This window comes from Camponotus floridanus, unplaced genomic scaffold (genome assembly GCF_003227725.1).
Source record: "Camponotus floridanus strain SB8 unplaced genomic scaffold, Cflo_v7.5 scaffold24, whole genome shotgun sequence".
Taxonomy (NCBI): Eukaryota; Metazoa; Arthropoda; class Insecta; order Hymenoptera; family Formicidae; genus Camponotus; species Camponotus floridanus.
This window is the reverse complement of record NW_020229370.1, coordinates 3,974,669-3,993,114: the sequence shown is the minus strand read 5'-3', so window position 1 is coordinate 3,993,114 and position 18,446 is coordinate 3,974,669. Positions and strand designations below refer to the sequence as shown.

The following is an 18,446-nucleotide window of genomic DNA, read 5'->3' as shown; positions in this document are numbered from 1 at the left end:
TCAGATTCAAACATGTCACATAAGCTCATCGAGTCTTGCAATCAAGAGTCTATTTTTCAACGGAATAACTTTAGATATACAGATAATGTACAGTTTCAATGCACTTAATTATACTAGCAACATTTTTTAAAACATGCAATAAAAAATCCAACAGAATCAATACTTTCAGTATCAAATCTACATACTTTTCTCGCATTTTCGTTCACTAGACCATCTATGGTATATCCTTGACGACCATATCTATTTGTTTTTATCCGATCTGTAACGGATTCTAATTTTAACTGTGGAAATTGTTTCAATGCCCAAGCAATGATTCCTTCATTCTCTGCTATTGTAATAGTGCACGTACTATACACCAATATTCCGTTTTGTTTCAAGAGACGGACGGCCTGTATATGTAATTTATTACAATCATATATATATATATATATATATATATATATATATATATATATATACACACACATACACATTCGCAACACATATTTATGAATGTCCGTTTGCATAAAAACTAATTTGTCGACTTACGGCAGAAAAAAGACTTCGTTGCAAGGGAATGTACGAACGAAGCTGCGCCAATGTGATTGTATTATACAATTGCGGTCTTTGACCTAATGCGCTGCATGGTGCGTCCAAGAGAATACGATCAAAGTGATCCTGTTTAAATGGGGGTGTATCGGTATTACCGACAAAACTATCGCCTCGTTCAACGACAGCCTTTGTAGCATCGTAACAAAATATTTTAATGTTTTCGTCATTACACTTTTCCTTAAATCGCTTCGCTTTACCTGCATTTTTCTCTAATGCTATTATCTTGCCCTAGAAATTATATTAGAGATAATAATTAAAAATAAAATGATTAAAAGAACAAATACCATCATTATCTACATGTACTCTCTACATCTAGTTTCTTTTTCTTTCTTCTCCTCATTTCAAGAAGTAAATATATACTCAAATTTCAACTTTTTAAAAAGAAGAAAAGTGTAAAAAAATAGCTAGAAAGGACAGTTATCTGCTGATTGATATGATCCGTAAAATAAACTTTTTTTTTCCAAATATTTACCTGGCCTTTCATAAGAAACGAAATATGCGTAGTTTTGTTACCAGGTGCAGCGCACATATCCAAAATTGTCTCACCCGGTTGGGGATTTAAGACTAGACTACATATAATAGACGGCAAATTTTGTAACAGTGCATATGGTCTCAAAAATTCATTATCCGTATTCAATTGTGGAACTCGTGAGATTACATCGCTCATAATTATTGCAATACCGCTGGAAGACAATTTACAGCATCATTTTTGATACTATATGTATGGTACAACACTCAATCATGTATAACGAAAATAAACGAAAAGGAGCATTTGTACAGCTCGAATGGAGAAATTCTCCAATTGTAATATAACAAAGAGTAAGCTTATATCTTTCTTTCTTCATCATTATTAATTGTTCCTTACCATGGATTTGTTGCAGCTTTACCAAATAATTCTTTCCTAGTTTGTCGAAGAATGCCATTACCCAAATACATCTTCTTGCTATCTGGGTATGGTTTAATTAAGCCTTTTTTACAATGACCGGTAACGTCGGCGAATACGCTAACTTTACAATTAATGATTAAACCTATAGTGAATTTATAATAATAATAATTTTTGTGGCTACATAATTAACAGAGAGAATGCTATATACGTATAAGGATTACCATTCGGCATCCCAATAACACCAGGAGCATAAACGTGAGACCCTCTTAGTACAGCTGCACCACATATAGCATCGACAATAATCTCGTTTGGATATCTCTTTAAATCGAGAGATACCGATGAATCCCAACTATCAACAGCGACTATCCCGTTTGGAAGATCAGGTAAAAAGTGAATAGACGGATCTGGTTTATCAACCTAATATATGTAAAGCTCTATTGTGTAAACAGATATAGAATAATTCAAGTAAAACATCAAACATTGAGAAAAATATATTTTTCTTTTGTAATTAATAAAGTTTATAAGAAAGAGAGAGAGAGAGAGAGAGAGAGAGAGAGAGAGAGAGAGAAGATTAAAAAAATAATAAGTCTCAATATACTAAAAGTATCGATTAAGTTTTGACACTGAAATAATTGGCATATATTGCTGCTTCTTACAATTTCGTCGGAAAAGTATTAAATAAATTATTAAGTATTAATAAATAATAATTATATAATAAAGCATTGTTAAAATTATAAAATTATTCAAACTATCGCGCCAACATACCTGTTTTAATGCTTTACAAAGTTTCTGCAGATTGTCTGCATAATGATTGGAAAAGTGATCTAATCTATAAATACTTTTTCTAGGAGTTGTACACATCCATTTGCAGAGAGCATTGACCTTTTCCTATAATTTTTTTTGTTTTTAGAAAAAAATACATTTTATTCAAATTATAAAGTAGCAGGGAGAAAGTTATAAAAATTGTATTAAAATACCTGAATTTCACATTTTTGCAAATATCCGTCATTAGTGATAACTTTTCCTAAATCTGTTATCAATTCGTCGTATATTTCGGATTTATTTTTAAACGGCGTTTCTCCGAAATGATATGATTGTTCCAACATTATATATGTGTGTATGTATATATGTATGTGTATACACGTATGTCCTTTTCTTTTTTTTCGCGTATGTGTTTAACAACTTATATTTACAGAGCTGTGTGATACAGATGTAAGATCAGCGTGTAATTGCCCTTCAACTATTGGACAATTGAGCAAAAGTCTTTAACATTGTTTAATATAATATATATAATATATATTTAGAGATCCAATCATCACCAATCTCTATATATACACTCAACAACGTCTGTACTTCTGAAAAACAAAGAGAGAGAAAAATATATTTTGTTGAGAATCTTTTAAATAATTAATTATAATTAACTAGAAATGTCCTATTATATAACTGTTTGGCAAGATTGAAAGATTTGAAAGGTAAACTAATCTTGTTAATAGCAGAAACTGTTAAATATCTTTGCACATTGAATTGAAATTTGTTCAAATTCTCGTTTTCCAAATAGCCACATAACTTTGTGTCGCTACCCGTGCAATGAAAAAAAGAGCATTAGATATTTGACAGCGAGATTTACGAAACAACACAATGTCATCTTTGGTGAGCAACAATGAGGTACATGGAGGTTTGTAAATCGCTTCTTTGTTACATGTTGTGTAGACGTGTGTGTGTGTATCAATATAAAATATTATATCTAAAATTAAGAATAATTCTACATCATATCAAAAAACATCTAATTATAAATCTATCTTTAATCTCAAACTCAAATTCTTGTATTATAGTATAGTTCTCTTTATATACAATGTACATGTATACATGGTAATGATATATCTGTAATGCAGTTGCTACTAATGTGTCGCAAATGAAACGTCTACCTTTGCAAGAATATCAACAACTTTATCTAGATTTAGACAAGGCTCATCAAAATATTGCAAATCTTAATCAGAAACTATGTAACGCTAGAAGAAATTTGGAGGATGAAAAACGTAAACGTCGAGTAGTTGAGCATTATAAAAATTTATTGGTAAGTTAATTACTATAAAAATTTTGTACGCTGTCACTTGATACTTATTTGTATATATAAATCTGTTTAAAAGGAAAGTCAAATTAATACAGTTAGAAAAGTGTTATTCCATGATGGAGAAGCGAGCTTGGACGAAGAAATAAGAAAGAAATTACAATTTCTTATCAAACCTACGTTTGAATTCAAAATGTGTAATAATCTACACGTCCAAGAGAAACAGTCCGATGGATAGTAAGTACATCAATCTATTTTGTATCTGTGATATAATGATTTCATTTACGTTACACAACTTACTAATTTGTAGCCTGACCACAATAACAGAAATGGATTCGACAGGTTCGATATTAAGCGACTTGAATTGTTTATCAAAGTCGGAAGATGATTTGGACACCGATATTATTATACAAGCGCAAAAAAATAGAAAATGGAAAGAGTACAAACTTTACAATGATTATTCTGTAAATGAACAATGCAACACATTAGATAAAGTTGCAAAATTTAACTCATCCGATGGAGCAACAACTACAAGAGCTAAGGCAAACGACGATACGTATACTGCTTTTAAAATCAAAGTTACATCTAATAATGAAAATACCGATTCCAAACCGTTGAATACAGAAGCGCTCGTGAATCATAACTTTGTGTCAAAGATAGTTATTAAACCAGAGACATGTAGTTTGTGCAGTAAAAGGTAATTTGATCAAAGGTAACTTGCGACAGGTAAATGTGACGAACGAAACAGAACGAAACACATTCTAACAAAAATATAATGCAAAGTTATATAATTTTTCTTTTGTTTTATGTCAGAATCAGATTTGGAAAGATAATATTAAGATGCAGAGACTGCACTGTTGTGTGTCACGCAGAATGTAAGACGCAAGTTTTTTCGCTTCCATGTGGAAAGAAGACGGCAATATTACACAATACATCTGTAAGCGTACTACTAATGATAACAATAATAACGCTCTTTTTGTAAATTTAATATCCTTGCAATATAATTTTAGATTGTCAAACAGTAATAACCAATAAAACTTGAAGTTTGTTACTTTGCAGTGGAACAATATTGTGGAGAAAAAAAGGATCCAGTTTTACAATTTAATCGATTGAACCTTATTAATTTTACATGTTCATAAACGTATAATTATATATTGTAATGTGTCTCATTTCAAATGTTATATATCATGTTGGGAATATTTAATAAACGTATTTAGTAAATGTATTTAGTAAACGCTTTTACACGACTGGTTATAATTGTATTACGGATAATTGAACTTTGGTTATACTCCAATATTTAAAGAAGAATAATTCATTTTGCAATGTTGAAAATCTTGTGTCTCTTTGTGTTTTATATATATATGTATGTATTCTCCTCTTGATGAATCCATTTACATCTGATTACATTGGAAATTTAGAATTTTCATCTCCTTAATGAATCAACGCACTAGTAGAGCGTATCGTTTAATATTTCGAAATATTTAGTTTCATTTCTCGTTCGAGTTTTTCGAGAAATTACCTTTTTCGAGATCGGTTCGGTCGCGCTCTTCACTATCGCGTCCGTTTCGTTTTCACTCGGAGTTTGTTTGGCTTTTGTTTAACCTCTTTGCTCTATTTACCTTTGTGCAAATTCTGGGCGTTTTTCAGCAAGCGACAGAGTTCACACAGAGGAGGACGCAGTGTAAGGGCGCGTTCACATCTTGACAGAAAAGCAAAACAGCAGAAGCCAATCAGAACTCGCGCTGGTAGTCACAATTTCTACTTTTTGCTCTTCTAATGTACCGTTTACACCCTGCTTATTACCAGCGCGAGTTCCGATTGGCTTTCCACTCTTCTGGTTTCTTTTCGGGACCATTTTCTCTACTCGCACGCTATCAAGCTCGATCTCCTTCTCTCTTACTTCATGGCAAAAATAAATAATAGGAAGCATCGTACTGTTCATTTTATTTTGTCGCCATTTCATCCATCCATATAATTTATACGATTGCAAACATTCTGTGTAGCATAAAACGCTATTAATATAGCAAGGTGTGTGTACAATTTATTAAATACACGCTGTATCCAGTTTCTTCTTTTATATTTCTGTCCATTGATGTATAGCGCGATCTGATCTTTTCTTTATATATACAAAAACATCTAATATAAATATATTTGAAAATGTCGATCGGTCTATACGTTTGTTTCGTTCTTGTCGTAGGGTGTAACTTGACTGCAATTACCACTGTATTTTATAGGCTAAATTTAATGCAGCAAAAATAATCGGATAGAAATAACACGAATGATAGAGGGGGGGGGGGGAAGAATTAAAAACGCAATTATACGTTTCCATGTACGTAGAGAAAGACGCATGTTACATATAGGCGTGAGGGTAGAAGCTTTCGCCTTTCTTTCTCTCTCTCTCTCCCTCTCTCGACTCGACGCTCGACGGCAATGCCCGACGGCGATACCCGCATACATATATACGCCTCGACACAATTTCGAAATTTCCGATTCAACATCGCCATCTATCAGAGTACTCGCGTACCAATGTTAATTTTCACGCGTCACGTGACTCGTCGGGCCAATCGCGACGGCCCGGTGATCCTATACGTGGCATAAGGCATGAATCCTTTCCACGTCCGCCATTTTGACATACGGTACTTTTCGAGAGAGTGTTGGTTTTATGTTTTATCGTTTCTCGTGAAAATAATCTTTTTTACTGAAACGTAAGTAGCGCAAGTGGCGTATATGTGCAACGTGGCATTACCAGGGAACTCGATAGTAAGAGCAAGTCTCTGGGTAATGGATCTTTGAGCGGAGAACCCTCGACGATTCACTGGGGAGTAGGTCGAAGGTGACAGACAACCGGGTGTACGCAGTGGCTTCGCAAACCGCACAAAATCTTCCGCCACGCTCGCAGTATCACGCTCCACTGGCCTTTTAAATAGTACGAACACCCTTTAAAACTGCATAGATTGTCAGCAGAGAGGTCTATAAGTGATCCCCGAGGGTACGCTAGTCTTTGACGATAATCGTAGCGATGTATTAAAATGAGAATCGATAGGTAGCGGGCAGCGTGAGCATCTCGTGCGTGCGTGCGTGCGTGCGTGATCCTTTTTTTCTCTCTCTTTAATTTTTTTTCCTTCCAGTCGAGAGTCGAGTACGCGCGCGTACGATTCGATTAATCCGATCGTTTCGTCTCGGGCTCTTTAACGCGATCAGGTTAGTTTGCGAGGCTCTTGCAAGACGCCAAATTGCGGCGATTGCTGTACCGTGGCGTGTACGCGCCAAGGTATGCCGCGGTCGGACACTCTTGTGTATAACGTATACGTTACGTACGTGTGCGTTTCGAGGGACGACTTACGCGTGTCGCGCCTCGCGCCTTTGTCGATTAACCGCCGTCTCTTTCTCGTCTTCGCCCACGTGCCATCTCTTATCCTTTAGATTTTTTCCCATCAAATTTGTCGTCTCTTTCCTCGATTTTCTTATCCGCGTACGGCAGAGAAGAGAGACCAAAAAAAAGGAAACAAAGGAAATACACGTATAATTCTTTCCTCGTAACTCGTAGTCGCAATTGCATTAGAGGGCATTTACATATATATGTATATACACATATATATATATACACATACACATGTACACACACACACACATATGTATAAATCTTTCTCACGCTACTCTTGCAGTATGCGCAAAGTAAATAATATCAAATGTGTCGATTCAATTTTTTATTTTGCGCAACAAAATTTATTTCTACAATTTAAAAATTGCGTACACCTCTCTCAATGCGTAACAATATCATACACTTGCGTTACATTTTATATTGCTCGATTTTAGCTGCATACATATACATATACTTTGGTATATCATTAAAATTTAAAGTAATACAAAGTAATGGGACAATTTATAATTTTTCATTCCTTATATAAGACAAGCGTGTTTGTGAGAAAAAGATAATTTTATATATTTTATAGAAATATACATTTATATCTTTTAATTGTATTGTAATATATTTTTTTCAGATCCTTTGACATAATCGATACCAATCATGGGGAATATGTTTGCGACGTTATTCAAAGGCCTCTTTGGCAAAAAAGAAATGAGGATTTTGATGGTGGGTCTTGATGCAGCGGGAAAAACCACAATACTGTACAAATTAAAATTAGGGGAAATTGTTACTACAATTCCCACTATAGGTAAATATATCCCTCTTTCTCTCTTTCTCTCTCTCTCTCTCGTGTTGTATAAAATTTAATAAAAAGAAATTAAAAAAGGGAAAGTAATGTTACATGTGATTATATTTGATTATATTTGATTCATGACTATAATTATGGTATTTTAACAGTAATAAAAAATTTATTTATTGCAAAGTATGTGCGTGTTAACGTTATGTATTTTGCAACTTTTGTGTTAAACGTAAAAGTGTGATAATTTACAAATATATGTATGAGATATATGAATATCATATGTGTAAATGTATTTTTTAGGTTTCAATGTAGAAACAGTCGAGTATAAGAATATAAGTTTCACCGTGTGGGATGTAGGTGGCCAAGATAAAATAAGACCGCTCTGGCGACATTATTTTCAGAATACGCAAGTATGTTCTTTATTAATGTTAAACAAAATAGCGTTAGATTCTAATGTATTATCTAACATGTTTTTTATTATGTTTAATATATAACATGTTTACTCCAAATATAAAAGTGCATTATATCTTTCTTTCGATTATTTTCATCGGATAGATTTAACTTTAGATTTGACTTTTTGACATCACGCATGAATATTTTGAGATTGTATCAGTTTTATTCTGTCCCTCATATCTTTCATTTTCTGTAGGGTTTGATATTCGTCGTTGATAGTAATGATAGGGAACGTATTGGCGAAGCACGCGAAGAGTTGATGAGAATGCTTGCGGAAGATGAACTGAGAGATGCGGTACTCCTCATATTTGCTAACAAACAAGTCAGTAATAAATTGTCATAAAGTGTTACAAGAAATTTAAGCGAAAGACGATATTAAAGAAACTGTATTTCAGGATCTGCCAAATGCAATGAATGCAGCAGAAATCACTGACAAGTTGGGATTACATTCTCTACGTAATCGTAATTGGTATATCCAAGCAACGTGTGCCACAAGTGGAGACGGACTTTACGAAGGCCTCGATTGGCTTTCCAATCAGCTGAAAAATGCCAATCGCTAATTGGGAAATTATTCTGTCAACATTCAGTTGCTATATTAACATCATACAAAAACAGCTGCACACCTGTCCCCCCTTGGCTCTTTGCGATGAATGAGTAATACATTATAAGAAACAAACAAAATATAAACTGCAAGATCTCTGATCCTGAATGGTGGATACATACATACATACATACATACACACACACACACACACACACACACACACACATATACATATATACATACATATATATGTATATATACATGTATGTATATATATATGTGTATATATATATATATATATATATATACATATATAAATATATATGTATATATATAGAAGGTTCATTACTGAGAATTGTCTGTCTAGGCAAATTTTTTTGGGGGGGAGAGGAGTGGGCAAGCGAGGCCGTAGGCACATGATCGAATGGCCACACCGGACTATTGCCTTGCGCAAATCTTATTATTATTATTATTATTATATTATTATTATTATATTAGCATTATAGTTACACAACTTTTTACACAGAGATGCCACGAAAAAATGTGGAGAACTTGGGAGTAATTATATTAAAGTACCTAATTCTGAAACATACGATACACATTAATGAATAATTTAAATGATACCTTCGATAAGAAAATTCAAAAACATGAAAAACGAATAAAGTACCCACAGTGTTATCAGTTTTCAATGCGTTGGACATACCGATTATCATAATGTAGCTGCATATTGTACATTACATTATATAAATACGATAAAATGTGATCAATAGACAAGAGAATGTTGCTCTGTCCACATTACATTTTATAAAAGTCGCTCTCATCTCAGCCCAGGATGGTTGACACGAAAACGCAGAAAGTGATTGCAGCAAACGGTGCAATGACTAACTCTATATTTCCTAGTTATATAGTAAAAAAATTCATTTTTTAAATTCTTTTTATTTTTATATATATATATATATATATATATATATATATATATATATATCCTCGGCGATAGAAAACTTGAGAAAACAAAAGATATACGAATGGTTATCTCTTGACTGTGGCAGGTGTGTCCTCTTCCTTTTCTCACCTGCCCATCCCATCAAACTTGTAGTTATCCAACTATGTATATCTCACTATAGAGGAGATATCACACTTATTTATTGCACCTTGGTAAGATAAATTAGAATGTATCCTCGACACATTCCGAAATTGTGCAGTGAATGTGACGGAAAAATTCAGAGACTAATTTACAAGAGTTGGAGCTATCTGCCAAGAGATTCAGGCCTCGCAACTACTGGAATTCGATACATACTTTGGACTTGTGGCGTTATATACGCCAGCGATTATGACGCTAATTCGCGGTCGTTCTTCTATGTCCAAACATTTTTCCTGTCTTTGAGGTAATTGTTTTTACGAGCTAATTCTCCCCTATTTTCATTGAATCGCCTTTTCGTCATATGCGAAAATTCATATTATGTATGAATGTTTAAACAATTTGTGAAATATATTGTAATTGTGCTTTATGTAGTCTATATGTTATTTGTCAATGAATAGTCTTTTTAATCTTTGTTTAAGTTGATAAATTCTTATTCGAGATTTCACGCGTATTTATATAACGAAAGGTAACATAATGAGGGCGGTTTTTCTCAAAGGGGACGATGAGTGGATGTTTTTGTAACGCGAGATAAGCGACTGAAACAATAATACTCTAATATCAGCAAGAACGCACGGTAATTAAAATTTGCTATTGAAGAGGTTACATATCTTCACTGGAAAAAACGGCAAGTCGGGGTGGTATTATTAATTTTACATCAAGATTCCCTCTTTAATTGATTGTAGCTTAATCATGAAACATGTCGCACAATTATATCAGTTGATTTTAACTAGTGGTCTCTCTAGTATAGGCATGTGTATGTGTGTGTGTGTGTGTGTGTGTGTGTGTGTGTGCGCGCGTGCGTGCGTGCGTGTGTACACACACATGCCTACGCAAATTTTGTTGGAAAATTTAATCTGCACTTGTATTTCATGTTGTTGAGAAATTAAAATTTAAAAAAATGAAAGTTTTTAATTAAGAAATGAAAAAAATGTATATTTAGTACATTATATATACGTAACATGTATGCTCGGTCATGAAAGAGTATACTATAATTATAATTTATATGAAAAATTGAAAAACATTTTGTTGTAAGAAAGATTAAAACATTTTATTACATTCTCTATAGTTATGTATATATAGATATATACATATGGTTTACACGATGCAACGGTCGATCTCTAACGAACCATCTCTTTCGCTCGATAACGTACACGCATGGTAACTGGTAAATCATAATCTTGTCGTTTAGTTTTATAGATATATTCATTGTCATCATTCAATGCAGACTGTGTGACACATATATGTAAATCAAATCCATTTTTATGACTGCGAGATTCTGACCAGATGATGTGATGCAATTGTCTCGCGCGTTTCACGTGCATCATTTAATTTATTTCCGCTCCCAGCTATATTGCTCGCATACATCACATATTTATAAAAGAGAGAAAAATCTTTATAAACCTCGGTATAACTCTCCGTAATCGATTTTGATTTATATTGAAAATGGCTTTTCGATATCCTCGAATTCAAATACATATAATTTCGGATAGACACATGGCTACGAAAAAGGCACTCTGGATACTTTGAAGCGTTTTATTGACCATTCAGGACAAAAGGAGTGGGTCGATCAAACGCTTTAAAGCATCCAGAGCGTCTCCCCGACCGTAGCTATTGACAGATAGAGAGAGAGGAAAAGAAAGAAAGAGGGAAAGAGAGAGAGTGGGGTGGTGGTGTGGTGTGTGTGTGTGTGGTGTGTGTGGTGTGTGTGTGTGTGTGTGTGTGTGTGTGTGTGTGTGTGTGTGTGTGTGTGTGTTGTGTGTGTGTGGTGTGTGTGTGTGTGTGTGTGTGTAATTGCCATTATAAAACACCACATATATGTAGATACGTATATATGTAGATACGTACATATGTAAACGTCCATTTTTCAATACTACATATTACAAAGCGCACGCTATGCGCGCGTCATTTACCCTTTTATTGTGTAATATAATCGGAAAACAATATGTATATAATTGATATAAATAGACAGGGTGTTTCATGATAAACGCGAAAAATGTTTAAGACATGATTTTCTCTCCCTCTCTCTCTCTCTCTCTCTCTCTATATATATATATATATATATATATATATGTGTGTGTGTGTGTGTGTGTGTGTGTGTATGTATATGTATAATTGCATACATATAATTTGATATGTGATTATATATAGGCAACTTTTTTTCTTCAAACTCAATTTTAGAAACCAATACACAAAAGATATATTTATTACTTGTATTTCTTTATCTCTATATATTGACGCACATCATAGTTGTTGAAAAGTAAATAAATAATTTTATTTTAATACTACTTGACATTTTTGTTAAAAAGAAATTATATCCGCGACATACCATAAATTTGCTATTAAAAGCAATGAAAATGATAATTTTTTGAACCGAAGATAATTTGCAATATACATAAAAAAGAAAGCACGAACGTTAATATGTCGCGATAATGTCATGTAAGATAATGTGATGTTTTTAAATAAAAAGTTTTATCCGTCTTTTATCGATAAAACATTATAATTATATAATTTTTAATAATTAATTACATGTATAATCTATCTTCTCTCTCTTTCGACACAATTGAGTACGTGCTTCTTTTACACGTATATGTAAGTTGTGTGATTGTGCACAAGAAAGCGTAACAGTTAGCGAGTATGACACAAAGCGACATTAAAAATATCATGCTCCATTGAAATTGTAAAAAGAAGGAAACTTTGTTTCTCTTTTTTTTTCGGCTACATTTTTTTTCTCGTTGTCAGTTATTTTTCAATGTTTCTCAAGATTTATCAAACAGCCAGGATTACGTGTTTTTGCAATATTGCGATTATTGCAAGTATCGCGGCTATCGTGACGCCACAATTATCATATGATTATCATAAATTCTAATCGGAAAAGGCTATAAAATTTAAATATCAACGGCATACATGTATTTACTTGAGACGAGAAGAGAAGTGTCGTGTTTTACCCATACGTCGTACGTTCCATATCAAAGAGTCAAGCTTGATGGTATTCCCGCATTCTCGGGTCACATTAAATATACATGTAATTTATATCCTCTTGCGTAGCTCGCACGCATAAACTCGTATGTCCATGTAACTCGTATGTCTATGTATGCGCGCGCGAAGAAAAATAAAAAGCACCCGCACGTTGATATCTGGACGTTTTATAGTAGGCGCACGCATATCGTTAAACGATGGGAATGTTGGCGCCACGTCGCATGACTCTGCACAGAAATGACACAACTCGCATAGAGGTGATGTAGTTCCGATTTGAATAATAATGCAGTAATGATGCGGTGCGAGAACACGCGGCGCGCCGAGATCTGTTGCGTCTTGCGTCCAATATGGAATCTCGAATGATAAGGGAAGTGAAAGGAATAACCCCCGTCTCAATTTTCTCCCCCGTCCCCACCCTGTTTTCTCCACAACTCATCTTTGCCGACTTGCCGTCCCGCCCCATCATCCAACCTCGCATCGGATAAAACGAGGTGTTGGCGCATAGGCTATAGGAATTTTCTCTTTCTCTCCCCCTCCCCCCTCTCTTTCTCTCTTTGCAATTACTATTAATTTTTCAATTTATACGCGTCACGACAAGTGTATGCTAGTGTTGACGATTACGTGTAGCGCATACTTTTGCCAAATTTTATCCTAAATTTTGTCACGACACGAATAATGTGCAAGTGTCGAAAAATCTCGCAATGTAGATATGAGGAGAGAGAAAGAGTCTACTTAATCTTTATCACGCGCGAGAGAGATGTGTACCAATTTCCAATCCATCACTTTGCCTAAGAGAAAATCAAAACTATGGAATTGCACGTCAAAACGATTTCAACATGTTTTGAAGGATCAAATTGGCTCGCAAATATATTTCAAATTTTAATTGTATAGAAAAATGCGTGAGACTCTGCCAGAATAACACTTTTTTCCAAAGTTTGATTATCATAATTGATAATATGTCAAAGGAAAAACGTGGAGAATCATAATTGCGCAATTGTATAAGCTTATAATTTATCAACTTGTTCAACTTGTAAATATTTCGGCAATACATTTTTAGTATGAATGAGAGAGAGAGAGAGAGAAATATTAGAAAATAGTTGTGACATTATGAATACATGTGTATATGTATCGAAACAATTTGATCCAAAGTTACACGATTGAATTTTGCATCATTTCTTTTCCTTGATTGGCAACACGATCATAAATGGAAATTGCGCGCTCGTGTTCAATTCAATTTACAACGACATTTCTGTTTCATCTATTTTATTTTTGTATTCTTTAAGAATAGAGATTGGCCTCGCACATTTTCACATTTTTGTATATACGTGATTTTACACGTTTTTCTCGTGTTAACGTATTTTATTATTTATGATGTGAAAAATGCGTAATATTCGTTTCGATAAATTCTAGTACATTTCTCTCCCGACAAGCATTTCTTCACTATCGACGTTATTGTTATTAAAAAAAGAGAATCGAAACGTTTGCACGCGCGTTAATGATTAAAAAAAGAGAAAAAAAGGAAGGGAAAATGAGACGAAATAGTTGTCGAACCGAGTCAGTTACAACGCATAGTGTTGCAATCAAATCTAGTCACAGTTTAAGAAAGTTTGTGACGTATGTATAAACACACACACGCACACACACCAAGGCGCGCATAAGCAAAAGAAGCAACGCGACACCGTAAAGGGGATAAAGGAGCAGAAGAGAGAAGAAAAAAGAAAGGGGCTAGAGGTGAATAAAGGAGCGAGAATACGTACGTAATGTCTTGGACGTATGTAATGTACACGGCCGGTGCCGGGCTATCGGCGCCGGTGTCGGCGCCGGCGCCCGGCGCCTGCATACGGTCTCGCCATCGAGAAATGTATTTATAGTGTAATATTATTATAGTCTGTTTAGATATATATGTATATATATACGCGAGAGACGTGTATATGACACGTATTCCTCGCTACACATGCCCCTGCCATTAGAAATCATCCATGTGGCTACGGCTATCATTAATATCGCCGTCAATTTTGTTATTATTAAAAATTGAATGAGAGAAAATGTTTATGGAGAAATAATAAAAATGACATAACGCGCAACGCACATATAACAATATATTTTAATTCTTCTAAAATATACTTGGAGGGAACAATAAAATTTTCATTCGTTTTCGCAAATTTTCAAAATATTGTTTTTTTTAATAATAATTTAAGATTTTTTTATTTTTTAAAGTTTTAATTTTTATTCTCTCTTCTCTTTTCCGTTTTAAATATTTATACTGAAAAAATAATATTATATATCTTTATTTTTTTGAATTTACAATTTAAACTCGGTAATTATAAATATATTGCTGTTGGACAATTGTAATATACGTAAATTTGGATGACGAAAGAGAAAATGTTTGCATCAATTTTTGCACTAATTGAGCGAAATTTTTGAATGACGGGCAATAAATTGGCAATAATTTGAGATGGCGAAAGAATTACACGCGTATCACCGACACAACTGTCCTCTCGTGGAATGGAAACTTTTTATACAGAATATACATATACATATGTTGCAGATTTTTTGTAAAATCAGCCTCTATAAAGCGTCGACCTTTGAGCATTTTAAAAACACACGTGTTTTTTGTATAAAAGTAAAATTTATAAAAATGTGAGACATGTACATATAATATATAGCAAGGATATTGAAGGAAAAAATATCGCACAAATTCACTCATTATTTCAACTTGAACGAATCGAAGAAATCATTTTGACATATACTTTGATACGAATAAACATATGATAGACTTGTAACGAAAGATTGGTTCATGTGTGCGTGCGTGTGTATCGATATCTCTCTATTATATAAAAATGTAAAAAATTAACATGTTATTATTAAAGCGCGGAAAAAAACAAAAAAATTTTTTATTCACAAGAAATATATAGTAAAATTTTTCCATCTGACTTGTAAATGTCCGATAAATTTTTACAGAGGTCTCGAAAACCTATTAAAAGCCAGGTCCATCGCGTCGAAAGAAGAAATTCCGTAAAAGGAAGGGGGATTTGAAAAGAATTCTTTTGTTTGTCGTATTTCTATGAAAATTTAAGGAAATTTTACGACGTAAATGTCGCATTATGAATTTGATTTGCGTGTCTCAGCATAAAAAATCTGGTCAAAATCTTTCTCTTAAAATCATTTGTAAGAGAGTCGCCTGAATCAACCTTGGCTGAAAATGCCTTTGCATTCGATGCCGGGATTATGAGACGTTAAAGTTGAGCCCAAGTCGGAATGCCGCGCCGTAAATTTTGTTATAAGAAATTTTGCTTTGTTGTAAAAAAACCCGAGTGCATGAAATTTTTTCTTTACAGAAACTTTTTGTAAAGATTGATGGTACCGAGCACAACGAGCAACGAGCAACGAGCGTTTACGACGGATTTGTTGTACGAGAATACCGGCGTCGTATCGTCGAGCCATACTTTTCCAAGTATAGCCAAGCGTTCTCGTCGATTGCTCGTCAAATAAGGTATGCGACAACTAGGTGCGTAGCTAGACTCGATCTACTTATTAGATATAATAATATATATATATATATATATATATATATATATATATACATGTGTGTGCCCCTCTTTTGAATTATTCAATGAATAATTGAGGCGCGGAATTATCGGGTGTAAAAATTGTAATCGATAGGGAAAATTTGTGAAAAAGTGAACATGGACAATTTTCAAATGACAAACGAGATTTCTCTTTCTTTTTTCCTCTCGATTGTCACAAGCATTGAGATTGATGCAAAAACGCAGGAGAAGCTCAATCGCGTGCGCGCGATACCAGTTCGCGCATTCATCGAATGCGCTTCCTCTCTTATAATCTATAGGACATGCTCTCGATATATCGAGTCTGGGGTCGAGGTGACCTTAGGTTTAATTTAACGCGACGATACGATGCGATGCGACGCGATGCTAGGCGAGGCGAAGCGAGGCGAGGCGGGGCGAGGCGAGGCGAGGCGATGCGAATCCACTCGCATTCGCGTTTGAAAAGCGTGCATTTTATTGTGTTTGTAGCATTGTATCATCTCGTCGCCTATTGTCGACTTTATGCTATTTCATTACCTTTAATTTGGAAAGGATCGTGATTGTTTGAGTAAATGAAATAAGTAAATAAAAATACAATTGTGAGGATGAAAAAGGATTGCGCTTTTCGTAATTCATAATTAGGCAATCGTACAATTACTAGCTCGGTTATTCTTCCAACATATATATTCTAATTTATTTATTCTGGCGATGTGAATGTATTTACGTCATTTATTTTTTTGAAAAAGAATTGCCCCTCTCCCCTCTTTTTGCATTATAGTTTCAATTTAGTCAAGTTTAATCGAAGCGTATTACACATATATACGTAACTTTACCGTGTCGCGTCTTTATTTAAATTTGTACAGATTTGCACAAAACTTAAATTACTCGCCCTACCTACAAAGTTAGATTGTACGAAACTGTAGGATATATAAATTATTTTCAAAAATTTTTAAATTTTATAAAACCAATTGCATGTTAAATACATAATTAAATACATCCTGTCGGTCAATCAAATGTCGTTGGATTTAGTCGGCTCGACGAAAGCGATAATTTACGCAGCGATATCTACGCAGCGGGTAATTGAAAAATGCGTTCGTTACTCTATAAAGGAAGGATTGGAAGAATCGGGAGACTCGCATTTATCCTAAATACACCAATGACAATACATACTAAAACCTTCCTCGCATTCCACGCCGTCGCATCTCGACTCTCGCATCACGACAATGAGTATTGTGCGAGCGTCTTTGTCGTAGACGAGTTTGATTCGATTCGTGTCAGGTCTCTTTCGCAGCTCGCCAAGAAAAGATATATATTATTGTTGGGCTCGACCGAGAAAAAAGGACTCGGCGCGGCCGAATCCGATGAAGCGTTACATCCGTTGCTTTGAATAAAATTCTTGTACTTTTTTTTTCTCCCTTTTTCCCTCTACCTCCCATCACGACTCACGCGACGAGCCGACAATCTATTAGATTTGTCATTCTCGATTATGAATAGTCAACGCGACTAGACGGCACCGTTCTTCCCAGGCTCTTCTTTCTTCCCTTTCTTCCTGTTTGCGGCATCTCTTTCCTCGATTGCGCTCGTCTCTTTCTCCTGGAGCCGCGAGCGCTATATTTGTATTGTATGAAAACGCAAAATGCACCGTCGAAATTCAATCGTATTCAATCTTACACCAGCGATCGCTCCGAAGTGCGATACTTTTTACTTTGGCCCCCGAAGCCTAGCGCTTCGCGCAACGACAATGTCGACCGCTCAAATTGAAAATCTCGCGTCTTCCGATGCGAGTCGCGCGTAGGTACTTTATTTTTCCTTTTATTTCACAATCGGAGATATATCTCGAGAGTAGAGGTGGAGAATGGATTTTTCTCTTCTTTTTTTTCGCATGTACGTCGGGTATATGGGATAAAAATGGATGGTCCAACGAGGAGGAGCGCGAATATCTCGGTCCCGTCTTGCGATGCGTCGCGCGATAAAAGCAGCGGCGCGCAAAGGTGGCCCGTGACAACAGGCGCGACATACCTTTGGAATCGTCACCGGGGTGATTTTTTTCTCGGAAATGGATTTGCAAACGACATC

The 18,446-nt window shown here is 34.8% G+C and overlaps 3 protein-coding genes across 5 annotated transcripts; 2 read left to right on the top strand and 1 right to left on the bottom strand.

Annotated features, from left to right (window-relative positions):
• Positions 1 to 33: 33 nt before the first annotated feature.
• LOC105256646 (putative methyltransferase NSUN6) lies at positions 34 to 5,171 on the bottom strand. The gene is made up of 8 exons (XM_011266760.3): positions 5,065 to 5,171; positions 2,455 to 2,832; positions 2,243 to 2,365; positions 1,699 to 1,894; positions 1,457 to 1,619; positions 1,064 to 1,274; positions 529 to 819; positions 34 to 389 (listed from the first exon to the last, which is right to left on the bottom strand). The coding sequence occupies exons 2-8, from the start codon at positions 2,581 to 2,583 to the stop codon at positions 114 to 116; spliced, it is 1,389 nt and encodes a 462-aa protein (XP_011265062.1). The 5' UTR covers positions 2,584 to 2,832; positions 5,065 to 5,171; the 3' UTR covers positions 34 to 113.
• Positions 2,791 to 5,071, top strand: LOC105256648 (rac GTPase-activating protein 1-like). The gene is made up of 7 exons (XM_011266762.3): positions 2,791 to 2,949; positions 3,036 to 3,152; positions 3,370 to 3,551; positions 3,625 to 3,782; positions 3,856 to 4,242; positions 4,359 to 4,482; positions 4,556 to 5,071. The coding sequence occupies exons 2-7, from the start codon at positions 3,116 to 3,118 to the stop codon at positions 4,568 to 4,570; spliced, it is 903 nt and encodes a 300-aa protein (XP_011265064.1). The 5' UTR covers positions 2,791 to 2,949; positions 3,036 to 3,115; the 3' UTR covers positions 4,571 to 5,071.
• Positions 5,172 to 6,144: 973 nt separating the features above from the next.
• Positions 6,145 to 8,873, top strand: LOC105256644 (ADP-ribosylation factor 1). 3 transcript variants are annotated; one of them, XM_011266758.3, is made up of 5 exons: positions 6,145 to 6,250; positions 7,547 to 7,720; positions 8,012 to 8,121; positions 8,361 to 8,486; positions 8,560 to 8,873. In XM_011266758.3, the coding sequence occupies exons 2-5, from the start codon at positions 7,573 to 7,575 to the stop codon at positions 8,722 to 8,724; spliced, it is 549 nt and encodes a 182-aa protein (XP_011265060.1). In that variant the 5' UTR covers positions 6,145 to 6,250; positions 7,547 to 7,572; the 3' UTR covers positions 8,725 to 8,873. The 3 variants fall into 3 exon arrangements, with proteins under 3 accessions (XP_011265060.1, XP_011265059.1, XP_011265058.1); XM_011266757.3 differs by having other exon boundaries at positions 6,150 to 6,471; XM_011266756.3 differs by having other exon boundaries at positions 6,150 to 6,534.
• The last annotated feature ends 9,573 nt before the right edge of the window (positions 8,874 to 18,446 follow it).

Coding starts and splice junctions, on each gene's coding strand:
- LOC105256646 (XM_011266760.3), bottom strand. CDS start 2,583: ATGTTGGAACAATCATATCATTTCGGAGAAACGCCGTTTAAAAATAAA. Junction 1,620..1,698: donor TGTTATTGGGATGCCGAATG/GTAATCCTTATA, acceptor AATTCACTATAG/GTTTAATCATTAATTGTAAA. Junction 390..528: donor AACGAAGTCTTTTTTCTGCC/GTAAGTCGACAA, acceptor TTACATATACAG/GCCGTCCGTCTCTTGAAACA.
- LOC105256648 (XM_011266762.3), top strand. CDS start 3,116: ATGTCATCTTTGGTGAGCAACAATGAGGTACATGGAG. Junction 3,153..3,369: donor CAACAATGAGGTACATGGAG/GTTTGTAAATCG, acceptor TCTGTAATGCAG/TTGCTACTAATGTGTCGCAA. Junction 4,243..4,358: donor TGTAGTTTGTGCAGTAAAAG/GTAATTTGATCA, acceptor GTTTTATGTCAG/AATCAGATTTGGAAAGATAA.
- LOC105256644 (XM_011266758.3), top strand. CDS start 7,573: ATGGGGAATATGTTTGCGACGTTATTCAAAGGCCTCTTTGGCAAAAAA. Junction 7,721..8,011: donor TACTACAATTCCCACTATAG/GTAAATATATCC, acceptor TGTATTTTTTAG/GTTTCAATGTAGAAACAGTC. Junction 8,487..8,559: donor TCATATTTGCTAACAAACAA/GTCAGTAATAAA, acceptor ACTGTATTTCAG/GATCTGCCAAATGCAATGAA.